General features: G+C 32.9%; 1 protein-coding gene across 1 annotated transcript; it reads left to right on the top strand.

The window, feature by feature from the left end:
* Positions 1-203: 203 nt before the first annotated feature.
* LOC132713020 (protein eyes shut homolog) lies at positions 204-16,697 on the top strand. Its single transcript, XM_060695458.1, has 15 exons — positions 204-330; positions 682-926; positions 2,462-2,564; positions 3,220-3,386; positions 4,141-4,292; positions 5,368-5,518; positions 6,220-6,412; positions 6,699-6,838; positions 8,214-8,343; positions 9,661-9,824; positions 10,804-10,910; positions 11,467-13,422; positions 14,278-14,468; positions 15,529-15,923; positions 16,419-16,697. Exons 1-15 carry the CDS (start codon positions 295-297, stop codon positions 16,594-16,596), a joined length of 4,308 nt encoding a protein of 1,435 aa, XP_060551441.1. The 5' UTR covers positions 204-294; the 3' UTR covers positions 16,597-16,697.

Genomic DNA, 16,697 nt, shown 5'->3' with positions numbered 1-16,697 from the left:
ACATTTAAGCATCCATTTTTCAACTGCATTAAGATTATTATTTGTTACAAAAAGTTTGATTATCAAACGTGGTTAAGAGATCACATGAATTATATATATATATATATATATTACTTATTGTAAGTTTTCATAATGTACCACCTCTTCTTTCAGTGCGTTCGGTCACTAAGTTGTTTAGTGTATTTTAAATTTAGATGTTGCAGTGCATATGATGTGCAAATGTAGAAATACATTTGTAAATATTTATCCGAATAAGATTATTTTAAGGTTAATTTATGTAACATTTACCTAAATATGGCTGCGTTAAAAAGTTTTGTTGTGTGCTTTCTGGTATGTACATATATTAGCGTTTTTTCTGTTTTCTTGTTTCAAAAATATTTCATTTTATAGGCCTTATGTGTTTTTTTGTATGCAACTTATGTTGGCTATGAACTACAATATCAGTATTTTATTGTTTCATGTTTTCATTTATTTCCTTTTTTTAGATCGTCGTTTGTCTATTAATTATCTAAATTTTGAATGAGAGAAATACAAATACAAAATAAAAGATGAAATATTCATTTTCATTTGCCATGTCTTTTTTACCTTTTTGTGAAATGTTATTGTTATTTCCAAAAGGTCCAAAAGGCCTTCTGAAAGAGATGAATCATAAAATAGTGATGAAGTTCTTTTTTGTTTAAGATGCTGCCACTATCAGTCGCATGTGCAAACCAAACATCCTACCATACTATGCTCTATGTGAAAATACTGAATTATTCAAATACCGGTACACTACAGTTATCTGGGGGTAACATGCCTGTATCTACATCAGGATCTGGTGGTAACATGCCTGTATCTACATCAGGATCTGACTCGTGCTGTTATATGAGGCCGTTACAAAACTGTACCAATTTTTGTAAAACTGTCTTCTCTATTTGTATTGAGAGGTAAGTTGTTGATTGTTTATCTTTTCATAATATGAATTATTTTCAAAGATGTACAATGTAAAAAATCTATTACCTTTTCCAGCTCGTCATGATGTCATCGGAAAACCAATCCGGACTGCTATGAATTCGAATAAAAACAATTTTAAGTTGTTCTATATTTTGTTGGATAGTGTAACCAATACAGAAACGACAAACAAGCAAAATTAGAAAGCACCATTGCTCAGGACCATGCTTCAAATGATAGTTACTTTCAAATTAAACTTCTACTTTTCCCATTTTTTTAAATGTTTAGCTCTCTAATTCAATAGAACCTTCTAAGCTCAAAAACCACACAAGAAAAAAAAGCTTTTGCTTACTCAAATAAGCAGTCAGTCAATAAAAGTGATTTGAATAATGCTTACATATAACTGAACTTTATTTACATCCTGAAACTACATGACCTAAACTTGAATGAAGGATTGTGAAGGTTTCAGATCTAGTGGTAAAATCCTAATGAATAAGTTAATTCAGGATTAGAATATTGAAAACTGTCATAAAATCTTGCGATATACTAAGCATTTCAATATCTTTTTGATTATTCAATACCTCCAAGCACTTATTTAACCCATTACTCGATATACACGCCTTTTAACGCCTTGACTCCTTTCCCCCCAATTTGTTGTCCCAAGTGGTGGAAAAATGCCTTATTTAGGCCCCCAACACTTGTTTTTGTTTGAGAAATGTTGTTTGAAAAAGTGACCACTGTTTCGGCGCCGCCCCTATCCAAAAGATACACAAGCAGGTTGCCAGAAGGGGATGTGCCCCCTTCTGTTTTGGGGGTTTGAAGGGGGTGGCAGTCCCCAAGAAATATTTGGACTTGTGAGAGGCTAAAATGACCCCAGGTCGATCATAAGGTAACGTGTAACCAACGCCGAAAAGTCTTTTGACATTTTCTCAATCCATTGAGAAGTTGCAACACTATGAAATCAAATTTGATGGAAAAAATCAGCGCAAAATAGTGATTTTTGGCAATTTTGAGATGATCCCTCGTTGCCATTGAAACAGGAAATTTAAGACTGAACATGTTGTTACAAAGGCATTGGTCCAGTCAAAATTTGAGCCAAGTTTGATTAGTATTTAAGCAGTTTTTATAGTTTCATAGCAATTTGAACTTGTGACGGGATACTTTTCAATGAAAACAGCCATTTGTCACAAAATGCTCATGCAATTATAGGATGATATTCAGTTTTTCGTCATTTGTCAAACTTGATAACTAAATTCCATTGTTCACGTGATTAAAAGCAAGATCTTCTTGAAATTGGGGACCAGTGGTATTTCATATTATGAAGAGTGTAGTTATATTTGAACCAGAGATTCCATCAAGAAACATGAAAAAATAACCATTTCAGGTTAGGTTTAATCATTTTACTGTTTAGAAGGGAAAATATACTGTGAAGACATCTCCAACACCCCTCTCCGACACCGCCTGAAACAGTATTAATTTTCTTTGGATTCAATGAAATGAAAAAACATTGTTATTGTTATACTATTTTCAGTAAATGCGACACATACCTATTCAATATAACCTATAACTACGACACTGGTAGAATTTACGACGAGAATTATGGCGTCGAGCGTCTCAATGTTCAAAGCATCAAGGTAAATACATGTTTTGCATAATTTTGATTTAATTATGTGCTCAATATTGTCAACATCAGATAAAGAAACAATATAATTTATGACAAACGTTTTGTATATTGAGATAGAAGGAAAATATACCGCTAAAAGGATATAGGTTTTCAAAGTATGCTGTCATTTTTGTAATGCCCAAACATTTTTTTTTGAACTCAAAACAAAAATCCTAGTTTGAGGGGTAAAAAGAGACAGTTTTAAAAGTCATCAAATAACCGTATTTTTTGTTATGTTTTCATCTTAAGAAAGCATTCACTATTTCTGTATGTGCATGTGTAGCCATGATTTTTTTCAGGACTACTTTGAGTACAAATATAACCCCTTGATATCATCTTAACAAGATGGTAATGTAATTCAAATATGATAAACAAGATCAACAAGGAAAGGCGGCTTTCAATGAACGCAACCCCCATACGACCCAGCAACAAGAACCAGTGGCAAGGAGCCCAGGCGGACCTTAAAGCTTGTTTAATGAAAATAAGCTCTTAAAATAACGTGTATGGACTGTTCATGTCAAAATAACTTGAGCTGTTAATATGAACTCTTTTTCTTTTCAAACATATTATAGCTAGCCTAAAAGATATTCTTTAAGTTATATGATTTTTCTATTTTCTTTTTTCAGGATCAGACAATTAATATTGACGTAACTGAAATAAAAACAAATATACGGACTGGTTCTAGCATTGTGTCTAAAATTGATAGCTTTGCCGCAAAGTACAGTCGACCACCGTCTGGTTCCTTCTGGCTAAGCAGAATGTATCCTTTGAGACTTCAAAACAACGTATCGTCGTCAGTATATCTTTTCACTTAGTGTTTGATAGAAAATACACTCGAAATATATTAAATGAGATCAATTCTACCATTGATATATTTTGAGTACAACCAAATTATTAGCATTATCTGTAAATTTCTCATTTTATGTATATGTATTTAATTTTCAATCCGATGATAGTTAAGCTGACAATGCAATTATACTTTCAAATAATGGTCAATGATTTACTTTAAAAGGCACATTATGCCTCAGAAATCGATATATATATATATATCTTCATTCTTTAGAAATATCAAACATGTGTTTAACAATGTTTTAATCATGAATTTAAAGTAAATTAGATGTTTAACAAGCTGAATGTGAAGTAATGTGTCGCAAAGGTAGCAACACTTAAACAGAGTAGTATTTTGCCTTCCACGCAAAATGCACAGCCACTGTAGTTATACCCATTGCCAGCAGAAGGAGAAGATACATCTATGTGGTAACTGTAACATTTAAATTGTAACTTAAAACTGGAACAAGATACTAAAATCAAAAGTTTTTGAGAAATAAAAATGATATCATTTCTGAGGCATAATGGGCCTGTAAGTAAGCAAGCTCCGATAACCTGTCTTGGATATCATTCTTATCAATACTCATTTAATACGTAAACATACCATTCGTTGAAAAGAAGGAAACAATTCACTGACAACATTCATGCTAAGAAGATGTAATAACTTTATTTGTTTGAAATTCGGTATTATTGAACATATTCTTATGTAAATATTACAGGATAGATCTACAAATAACAGCGTTTTGTGAATCAAACTGGTACGATCCTCGACAAAATTGTGCTGAAAATATACAGTCAAATAATCTTCAAAGTGTTCATTACAACTTCGGAAATAGAACGTTTGATGCAGAACTCGATTGTGCGACTGAAGGTAGGAAAAAATCATAGTATTTCACATTGTCAAGACCCTGAATCTACATGTTCATGATCTAGCCTTAAAGGTAAAAATAGTTTTAGAAATGATATCAGACATACTTATGAAAATGTATATTGAATGTGAAAGTTATATGAGCGGTAGAATTCCTGAATGAACCATACTGGTTTCCTAGCAGATTCCGTCCCCTAGCAGTTTTCCGACCGTTAATCATTTTCGTCCAGTACAGTCTATTTCTACCAGTAAGGCATCTACATTACTTCATCAATCACAGAGACATTTGTTTTCTATGCCAAACAGCATTTAAAATAGTACAACGATTTACATGTTTTGAAGTTTTGCCTGTTATCTAAAGTTACATAAGAGAACTTGCGACTTTCAAAAATAAGCATCACCTGGGGAATTCTAGTTTGAATATCCATGCACAATAACTAAGACCCCATTTTAGGAAAATCAATTCTTCAGAAAATATTTTTGCAGACAACATGGAAAAAGTTAGGAAGTTCTGTTTGTCTGATAAAACCATCTTAACAGTGATTTAGGGTACTGAATTATATTCAAAATAAATAAGGTCCGGAAAACTGCTATGAATTTTTGAATAAAGGTGAAAAAAGGTGTTACATTTCAGGCATATATTCAAATTAAAAAGTAAAATGAATTTTTGCGGACAAGTTTTTCGGACAAGTAAATGATACCTTTGCGAATTGTATATTTTTTACATTATCTATAGTGCTTCTTATTTTGTAAGAAATCAAATATATATATACTTGTATTATTGTAAGGCTGATAGGAGGATGCTCCTCGACCCCTATTATGCCAATGACGGGGAAACTAAATGGGGTTACCCCTTAACTGGGCGCCCGAAAAAAAAAAAAAAAAAAAAGTAAAATGAAAGTGCAACATCAAACACATGGCAATGCTGGACAGGTACCTAACTTTGTCCTGTCAAAGTTTTGTACCCCTCCGTAGACTGATTTTTATTTTATTTGTTAAAAAAGTGCGATTTCTGGCTGGAAACTGCTAGGAAACCAGTACATTATAAAAAAAATACCTGCTTTCATGTGATTTACAGAAACGTCAAAGATCACTTTTATAACCAAAAGACCGTACAAATTTACCAAACAGATTCTTGAAGCACAACTTTCAAGGTTTATAGCTGACAGAGTTTGTTCTTCAATAGCTGTTGACGTAACCATATACATCCATAGTGTACGCTATGACAGGTTTGTAATAAACGAGCAGATATATAACTTGTTTTCATAAGGACCAGATATTCGAATAAAATTACCTGTATTAGATAAATATTGTACAAAAATAAACCGTAAACATATATAATAAGGCATTGTACCTTACTCTAAGTCATTTGAATTGATTGTTTTATCGAGACATTTCCTTTTTTTACAAGTGAATGATGCATTTTCATGAGTTTGTTCTGGTTTGTATTGGGATATGATTTTGAAATGTCTTACAAGACATTGTATTATTTTGAATTATCTGCAGTATGCAGACTTCATAACCTCAGATTCCCTTTCAAAATTCCATTTTATTTAGTTCCGCCCATTGTTATATAGTTTAGGGCACACACATTCTTTTACTTGGGGACCATACGCTGCTTTTAATGGAATGGCACAACTGTGTCACATTGAAGGTTCCATGATAACTGCCGTATGAGCACATCTGCGGATGTTTCTAAATTCAAAATGTTCACCATTTTCGTGTTTAAATGTTGAATTCTGCTTAAGCCGGTGCTAGGGTCCATGGACGGTTACCTGCACTTTCCAGTACCGTCCATGAACAGGCTCAATCAAACCGAGCCTGCAATTCACATTTTCAATTTTGCCGTTTTGGGCTTTCTTTAGGGATTCTGTTTTACTCTATTTTGTCCGCACACATTTTCTCTAAATTCGTTTTTGAATTATTTCAGTAATTTACTAAGAGTTGTGTTTACCAGCCACTGCAATATGCACAATTCGTCACTACTTTCTATAGCCAACAAGTATATCGAAGTATCCGACCTCAAGTTAAATCAAGCTCTGATGTTCCTGTCTTCATATGAGGAGAGACAATATTTTATAGATCCTGTTCTACGTGATGACTTTAGTAGTGCTCAAAATCTGGTAATGCCTCTTTCATTATATAGATGTCAGTATGAGTTTTGTTTATCCATGCAACTCTGAAAAATGACATTGTCTATCTCGTGGAATATAAAACTATCTAAGTAGCATGCCGATGTTATTGTAAATCAATCATTAAAAGTTAAGTATGTATGCATAGCGTCAGATTTATGCCATAATTATAAACATTTGAACAGAATGAAAGAATGAATAACTGTCAAGTGTAATTATTTTGCTGTTGTAATTTTTTATCCATTATAATAAGCTTAACGTCTCGTTCTATTTTCAGGGTAATTTTCAGCTACTTTTACGTCTAAAACGATTCGAGAATTCTAACAACATATACTTCACAAATGACTTCAGAGGATTAACTAAGCACAATTGTCCAGTAGGTGGCTGTACGCCGTCCTTTCATTTTACATACCAAGGGTAAGTAATACATGATTATAAAATGTTAGAATTGTAAGTAACTAGTACTAAATAAAGTATACCTATATAAGTCTTGAACAATCTTATAAAGACGAAATGCAGTTTTAAATGCTATACGCTTTACAAAATTTTAAGATAAAATGCTATAAGAAATGTAAAGAGCTGTTAAAACTACAAAGTATCTGATTCCAAGAAAATACTTATTTGTAATAAATTATGAGAAATTAATATTTAGGATATCTGAACCAAATGAACAAAGTTTTGAACTCTACCATGTTTCTTCTTGTTGCATCAGTATTTTTTAGTCAAAGATGGTGCAAATAGATTCCGAAATTTCAATAAAATGAATTACACTAGCAAGAATATGTTTTAAAAATGGCAAATTACTATTGCTTATTGCTTATTCTCCCTGCATGTCAAATTTGTCATATTTTTATTGAACTACGCAATTAGGGATTTTGTTTAGTTAAATACATTACAATATTAACTTGTGTCTGTCAAGTATGGTGGTACATGTGTAAATTGCTGTGTTATTCATAATTCTCTTTATAAATTTGGTGGTGATGATCACGGCAGTAAGCCACTCTGAATTTACAAGAGCATTGTTCACGCATCATTCAAGCAGTTTATTAGAACCAATAACCTTTACTTTCGCAAGGGACTGTTTACTTCTGTACATAACAATGACACCGTATAACCGTAAAAAGGATTTCATGATCATTCTAAATGAAAGTGACCTGCACCGTTCGTGAATCGAATCAGGTCGCTAGATGCACAGTTATTCGGACGGTTATTACGCCAGTGAATTGTTTCAATTTTCAAGTCAACCTGTGGCTTTCTAAATGGGAGAATATAGCATTAGATCAAAAATGGGGAAAACGTAAAATCAAATTATAACAGCTATGAATGGAATTTACCCACACATTTTATAGAATTTTTTATTTCAATTCAATCCTACATGAATGGTACATAGCAAATGGTATCTATAGGGACACCTTTCTAACTTAAAGTCAATTTAGTAACTAGCTGATATGTCAGCTGCTGTATAGGCATGATTCTGTTGAAATGTGCACAGGGTATTTCAGGGAAATATATCATTTTTAGGGGAAAACATCCCTATTATTTTAGGCGAGGGAAAACAACCTTTATTTGAAGTAACATACAGGGGAAAGACTAAATGTTTAATTGATCAAATTTTCGCATGAATATAGGTAATGGTATAGGTGTGTTCGATATTGTCATTTTCCATAAATTTTATTTACAATAAAGGAGGACAGTATACAAGATTTTCTTTACTTTCAACTTTAAAACACTTTTTAAAGCAAATTGTGAAAATACTCTGATTTCATGCTTCACTTTCATTACAAATTTGCAGCGTTGAGCACATACTTCGTAAATATTCTCCGGCTACCAATCTAATGGATTGCTTTGGGAACCTTGTTGACGAATCGAATCCAACAGAAAAGACAAATAACACCTTGTTTTGGCATAGCAGTAAAACATGGGTAATTGTTTCTTATTATTCATAAAATCGTATGCTGATGTTTTAAATCATATGTATTTCACCCCTATTTAAGGACAATCTTTCCCTACTTCCATCGATAACTATGAGATTCGCCTTAATAAAGCTGTCTATCATCAATCGTGTTGGCCTATTATTGGTCAAAAAGTAAATCTATTTACCCATTTTATCAATACAGCACAATTTTTGTAAATGCATAAATATTTGCAATGTCATATGGCTTTATTTTGCTAAGTTAAATTAATTTTTTGTGTATACTCACGAGTGCCAGCATTGGAAATTTAAAATTAAAGACTCCAAAAAGAAGTAAAAACAATGTATTTATTTAAAAATTAAAGCACATTTAATTTCATACCAGCATTTCATGTTGAGACAGTTACCTAAGTAAATAGCATTTATTCTTGAATAGGCAATATGGATTATGTTTTTAGCACATACCATATAAAATTAAAGAAAATAAAAATAACGGTTGTGTCAATTAATAACTAAAGTAAGTCATCTTATTCACTTGTTATGAAGGGGGCATATAGATTTGCTCTTTTCCACTCTTCTCAATGTTCTACTGTCGCGCTGTCACCTGTCAGTCAAAGAACTGACACAACAGTGGATTGTGGGGCGTCCGTGTTGTATGATCCGCACACTGGTCTTTTAAGATATTAACTCCTAAATCACACATACATTATTCACTCGATCTGCGGATGTTTTCACCATTGCCATGGTTAAATGTTGAGTTCTGCTTAAGCCGAAAATAAGGGGGCGTGGACAGTAATTTGCACTTTCCAATACTGTCCATGAACAGCCTCAATCAAACCGAGCCTGTAACATTTTCAATCTTGTCGTTAGGAATTCTTTATTTCTCTCTATTTCAACTTCAACTTGTATTATCATTCGCGATCACAGAACTACAAAGTGCCCTTGCGTTGATTCATGCGGTGCACCTTTACGTGATTTTCTATTGTAGCTTTATTGAGTTGATTGAGAATGATCGTGCTTATACACAAATTGCCTCTATAGAATTATCTATAAATAATATTTTTTTTTTGTAATTTATTTATATTTTGTTGCTTTATTTTCATTTGTTTCTATCTAATTCTATTTTATACTGTAGTAATCAGTATATCGAAAATTCCTGGCGAACATGAAATTATTGAATTTTAATAATACGATATGTACATATTTATGATTTTGCTATAAACATTGAAATAATGTTTTATTTGCAATTAAGTTATTTGTATTATATTGTATATTTGTAACTGATAATGCACAAAAGAGTCTAGTAAAACTTTATTTTTCACTTAAGAATACACATGACTCAATCAAGTTGGAAATCTATCAAAACGACAACAACAAGGAACCTATTGTGATCATGGATATCAAATTAGACAATGTTGACGTTGTTAGTTCAAATTACCTTCTAGCAAGACCTATATTGATAAACAAGACGATCGATTTCACAAATGTCAGGTAAGTTTTCTTTAGTTGTATGTTGTACGCTTGCATTAGAGCATTACTGACTCTATAATTTTAATTAGGTAGAAAAGTTGATCAAAAGTAGAATTTATTCTGTACATGCTCATATAAAGGATAATTCGGAGTATACATGTATAATTTATCAGAGGATTATTAGAGAAATGAATGACTTACCACTGTTTAAACAACTGGAATCATATTTGAAACATGTTCACGTGGTGTAAGAACGTTTACTCTATTACAAGTAGGCATGTAGGCATTTGATAACTGTTTTGATTTGTGGATATAATAATTGTCTGGTGACATACACACAAATGAAACCAGATAAGAATGTCAAGTTGTTGCGAGATGAATTATTTTGCTTACGACAGTTCTAGATGCTACTAAATTCTTGATCTGATTTTTTGAGCAGCCCATTTTTGACTTGTTATCATTTGATATATTTTTCTTTCGTTTTAAGATAAAAATAAAGTAACAAAATTATTAAGTTTTCCAAGACATCAAAAAACGTCTATGTACAGAAATTCTAAGCGTTCAATCGGTAGTCCGTAGCCAAGTGGTTAAAGTCGTTCAAACCACTTGCCTCGCCGCGCCAGCGGATTCTTCGTGTGACAAAGCTATCCAGCTAGCTTACGGAACGTCGGTGGTTCTACTCAGGTGCCGTTTTGTCAGAAATTATGTACAGAGGGTCACCTGAGATCTTCCTCCACCAGTAAAGCTGGAAAGTCGCTATATGACCTATACTGTGTTGGTGCGACGTTAAAACCATCATCCAAAAAGGAAATATAATCTTTTTAAATATCGACTTCAGTGTTCGGACAGTAACGTAATTTAGTGGCAAGTGAAGTGCGTTAAATGCTTTATATATCTTCTCCTTTTTTTGCTTCTAAAATATAGGATGCGATGGCACTAATGACTTTAATTGTAAAGAATACCAATTTTTAGATATGCTGAATTATATATTTCATTTAAGTGTTGATATTGAAATAATGGTCTGGTGTTCTACTGGATTCTATGGTAAAGCTTGCAACGAGACATGTCCTACTGACAACATCAATTGCAACATTGGACAATGTATCGGTATGTATCTTACTGATTTATGAGGCAAACATTACATTGTAAAGACACTCTTTCATAATTATGGTGATATATTCAGTTGACATAATAATAATCATCTTACAGACGTTGTACATACTTGAAATAAAAAAAGTAATCGTATGTGCTACAATATTGAAAATCCGTGTTTTTTATGTAAGCGATTAATTGGTATTGATTTGACTAAATGTTAAATGAATTAATTGCATTATTCAAATTAATAATACTAAATTCTTTAATTTTTTGAATGATTGTTGATACTGATGAGAGAACATCTGCATATAAACAATGCGGCTTTCAAATTGATTTTAATTGAGCACGAGACATTTTGAGAGTTAGGTAACCAGGTAGCAGAGGAAGGCAATTCCTCTACTCACACAGAAAAGTCTTGGTAGTGTAGGGATCCTCCCTTGTCGGCCGGTACATTTATGTCTAGAATATAATCTCAATAATTCTGCCTTAATCTTATTTTTCCATTGCTTGGCAACGTTATAATCGATAAGTAAATCTATGATATGCTATAAGTTTGTAATCTTTACAGACTTACATACCATCAACCAAGATGCCTCGTCATTACAAATAGACTATCACTGTAGGAAAGGAACATGTAATAACGGTGTATGCCAGTGTCCAGATGGATTTGCAGGCGAAAGATGTAACATAGTATCAAATTATATACTTCCTTTCAACAAAACTTATCATTTTCTGGATGACATAACAAATAATACAACCTGTGAAGATGGATACAAGAACTTCAATTGCGACGAGAGAGATTTTTGTTACAATAATTTATGCAAACATGGCCGTTGTTCAAATGATGTGAACATATATTCGTGTGTATGTGATGACGGTTTTGAAGGATTAAATTGTGACAGGAACATTGATTATTGCAACACTGTCCCGTGTCAGAACAACGCTACCTGTCTTGATGAACAAACTAACTATACATGTATATGTCGACCAGGATATACTGGACTAAATTGTGAGATAGATATCAATTTTTGTACAAATAATACATGCCAGAACAATGCAACCTGCCTTGAGGAACAAACACACTATACATGTATATGTCGACCAGGATATATTGGACTAAACTGTGAGATAGATATCAATTTTTGTACAAATAATACATGTCAGAATAATGCAACCTGCATTGAGGAACAAACAAACTATACATGTATCTGCCAACTGGGATATTCTGGACTAAATTGTGAGGTAGATATCAATTATTGTACAAATAATACATGTCAGAACAACGCCACCTGCATTGAGGAACAAACAAACTATACATGCATCTGTCAACCGGGATATACTGGACTAAATTGTGAGGTTGATCTCAATTATTGTACAAATAATACGTGCCTAAACAATGCAATATGCATTGAGGAACAAACACACTATACATGTTTCTGTCAACCGGGATATTCCGGACTAAATTGTGAGGTTGATCTCAATTATTGTACTAATAATACATGCCTGAACAATGGAACGTGCATTGAGGAACAAACAATCTATACATGTATATGTCAACCGGGATATACTGGACTAAATTGTGAGATAGATATCAATTATTGTACTAATAATACATGCCAGAACAATGCAACCTGCATTGAAGAACAAACAAGCTATACATGCATTTGTCAACCAGGATATTCTGGACTAAATTGTGAGATAGATATCAATTATTGTGCAGATAATACATGTCAGAATAATGCAACCTGCATTGAGGAACAAACTAGCTATACCTGTATCTGTCAACCGGGATATACTGGACTAAATTGTGAGATAGATATCAATTTTTGTACAAATTATACATGTCAGAATAATGCAATATGCATTGAGGAACAAACACACTATACATGTATCTGTCAACCGGGATATACTGGACTAAATTGTGAGATAGATTTCAATTATTGTACTAATAATACATGCCAGAACAATGCAACCTGCATTGAAGAACAAACAAGCTATACATGCATTTGTCAACCAGGATATTCTGGACTAAATTGTGAGATAGATATCAATTTTTGTACAAATAATACATGTCAGAATAATGCAACCTGCAATGAGGAACAAACAAATTATACATGTATCTGTCAACCGGGATATACTGGACTAAATTGTGAGATAGATATAAATTATTGTACATATAATACATGTCTGAACAACGCCACCTGCATTGAGGAACAAACAAGCTATACATGTATCTGTCAACCGGGATATACTGGACTAAATTGTGAGATAGATATCAATTATTGTACATATAATACATGTCAGAATAATGCAACCTGCATTGAAGAACAAACCAGCTATACATGTATCTGTCAACCGGGATATACTGGACCGAATTGTGAAAATTACACCGAGATTTGTTCTGAGGAATCATGCAAAAACAATGGCACATGCGAAGTTATTGATGGAGCTTTTATTTGTCAATGTCCTTTTGGCTTTACAGGCAAACTGTGTGAATCTGTATCAAATTCATCTTTACAAACGAGTACGTATAAGATTATTTATTTATTTCAAAAGCATCCGATCATTTTATGACTATAACATAGGTACATTGTAAGAATAAGAATGATATCCCTTTGTCTTTTTAAAAATGTCTAAAACTTTTACATGGACTTTCATCACAAATCCGAAGGGATCACTTTGTTTCCAGATTTTAATACAAAAAGGTCTTAATACAGGTCGTCAAAAATGGATTGTGAAAGTAATACTATAGCAATTCCTCATGTCAAATATCAGTTACAAAGCAACTTATTTTAAACTTAAGTATAGGGTATATTAGTATGGTCTGTTGATCTTTACGGTTGCTGGAGATATTCTGATGCATAGATGCTATACAAGTAAGATGTGAAGTGATGGTTTGTTAGCGGGTAAGGTCGCTGAAATCAGATCACATTTACTATTTTTTCTTTCTGTTTTTTTTTACATGATTGAAAACTACAAATGATGTTTGGATAGGCACTTCATATGCAAAATGTTGGCATTTTTCGTTTCTTTCTTTCTTTGTATGATGTTACTTGAAACACATGAGCAATTACTATGATATATGTAGGGTGTTTTTGCATTTCTGTTCTACAATTTGATAAAATGTGCCGCGTCACGACAAAACCAACGTAATGCGTTTGCGATTAGCATGGATCCAGACCAGCCTGCGCATCCGCGCAGTCTGATCAGGATCCATGCTGTTCGCTTGCAAACCCTATAACAAGTAGAGAAACTGATAGCGAACAGCATGGATCCTGATCAGACTGCGCGGATGCGCAGGCTGGTCTGGATCCATGCTGGTCGCAAACGCATTACGTTGGTTTTGTCGTGACGCGGCTCAAATGTGTATTGTTTAAAGGAGACGCTATAGATGCAGGCTGCACAGGATCTGGTTGGAATATAACTGTTAATATAACTTTACTGAAACAACTGGATCCGGTGATAGTTCTAAATAATATACATTTTGGGGATAATGCGTGTGGTGGCAAAGAAGTCGGGAACTTGTTGTTGTTCCAGCAAGGATTTCAAGAGTGCCTTACAAATAAACAGGTATGCTCTGTCAACCATTGACCTTCTGGTGCTAAATGTGAAAGACATTTGCTTGAAGCATAGAGCCAGGACAGTCTGCACATCCGTACAGTTTGGCCAGGCTCTATTCTGTTGGCCAATAAAATTTTGTACTTGATATAAGACTCCCTTTAATCCCTATTTAGACTTTTTGAATTCAGTACACGGCAAATCTATAATGTTAAGAACCAAATAAATCACAAACTTATATTTACAGCCTTAGAAATTGGTCACTTGTTTAACTCTCTCGTGTTCTTACAAAGTAATATTTATCATATTTCATTTTTGCTTCTTTAATTGCAAGAAATACTTGTAAATCATGTACTTTGTTTTATTTCTCAAGACCACGTACGAGTTTCTTTATTTCATAATTAAATTGTAGAAACACAGAAGTAAATTCCAAAGGAGAGTACTATTATTATAATAAAATATGATACTTTGCTCTGGATTATTCATCGGTCAGAAACCGGAAAATATATTTTGTAACTTTCTTATAGTTTCACTTTGTTTTTAATCTACTATTATATAATTTTCCAAATTTAGCAATTTATGTTACACTAATGCTTAATGCAATATACAAAACAAATTTATGAAATACATCAAGATTTATACAATGATAAAGATAATAAAAAATACTTCAATATTTTCACATATTGTTTTGTTTTGTGAAGCGTAATATGAATTCTACTCGCTGTCAAGATTATAGATATTAATTTTCTATTTCTTTTTAAACAATGATCAGATTTACTCACCATTAAAGGTGTAGAATTGGTGTTAAAATACCAGAGGACTAACATTACTTATTACTAAGATTGTATCACTGAATACAATATACATATAAATCATCTTTCTATTTAGGGAGATTGAGAAAAAGAAACTTAATTCGATACATTATACATGTAGTTTTAATAGAACTTGTATTGTATTTTATGTTTCTAATAAAATGTAAAAGTGTGGTACGATTAAAAAGACAGAACTATTTTGATAGGGAAATTGTTGCAGATAATTATCATAAATATTGTTGTTTTTTTGTGATTCGCAGATATCTGGTAATATGCTACTCTACATAAATGATCTATTCTACGTGGTTTATGACCCCATCAACCCGTATATAATCCGACGACACGAATGGACGTTCACAATTCAGTGTGACGTCGATAGGAATGAGGCAGCGTCATCGCACGTTCATCATGACGCCAACACACAACATATAGAAGTTTCTGGTCAATATCGGATAGATTTGTCTTTTTACAAAGACGTTAATTTCATGCACGAGTTACCAGGAAATCCGCTACATATTAATCTGGGGGATGACATTTATGTTAAAGTGTACACTACGGCAAACGATTGGACAACAAAAATGAGGCTACATACGTGTTACACGACGCCAAATGACGCTGCGGGAATGAATATGACCTATTTCATCATCAAAAATGGGTAAGCTTTTTGAAATTTTTACATGCAATATATAGATACCCAAATTGCATACCATCACTGGTTCTTTCTTTTTTCTTTTTATTTATTGGTGATGATACTTTTTTATTATTATGTTTTACATTTTTTTAAGAAAAGCAACTATGAGTTAGTAAGTAATTATTATAAGAGTTCCTGGCGAATATATAAAAAGGACTGATGATGAAGACCAATACTACGTCATTTTTCTTTTTAATAATACTGTAGGTCATTTGCATTATTGCATTATTGTTCATTTATTCATATTTTTTTCGGAACTTCTATTGTCAATGATTGGGATACTTAGATGAAAATTTATTGTCAGTCGGCAAACAGTATAGATAAATCTTTATCGGGGTGTATGGAAGATGCAGGCCGGTCTGGCTTTGGCTCTATACTTGGTGACAAAGGCTAATATCTTTTGGTTCAAAATAGGTAAGGGATTGTTTGTTGTTGATTTGTTATCGTATTATATTTCAGGTGTGAGGTTGACAGCAATACTCACATTATATCACAGTCCACACACGAGACCAAATTTGTATTCCAAGATTTTGAATATTCCACCAATCGGGAAGGCTTAGATATTCACTGCAACGCTTCTTTTTGTGATACAAAAGACTACTCGCCCGGATGTGCCCAGTCCTGTGTATTACCTTGAACTATTTATTGATTGATTCTATTTAATCACAATTTGATTAGATTCTATTATAAATAATATATGAATGACTTGAAAATTTTAATTTGACAGAAAAAAAATGA

This window comes from Ruditapes philippinarum, unplaced genomic scaffold (genome assembly GCF_026571515.1).
Source record: "Ruditapes philippinarum isolate M1 unplaced genomic scaffold, ASM2657151v2 ctg1679_1_1_1_1, whole genome shotgun sequence".
NCBI lineage: Eukaryota > Metazoa > Mollusca > Bivalvia > Venerida > Veneridae > Ruditapes > Ruditapes philippinarum.
This window is presented reverse-complemented; position numbering and strand designations above follow the sequence as displayed.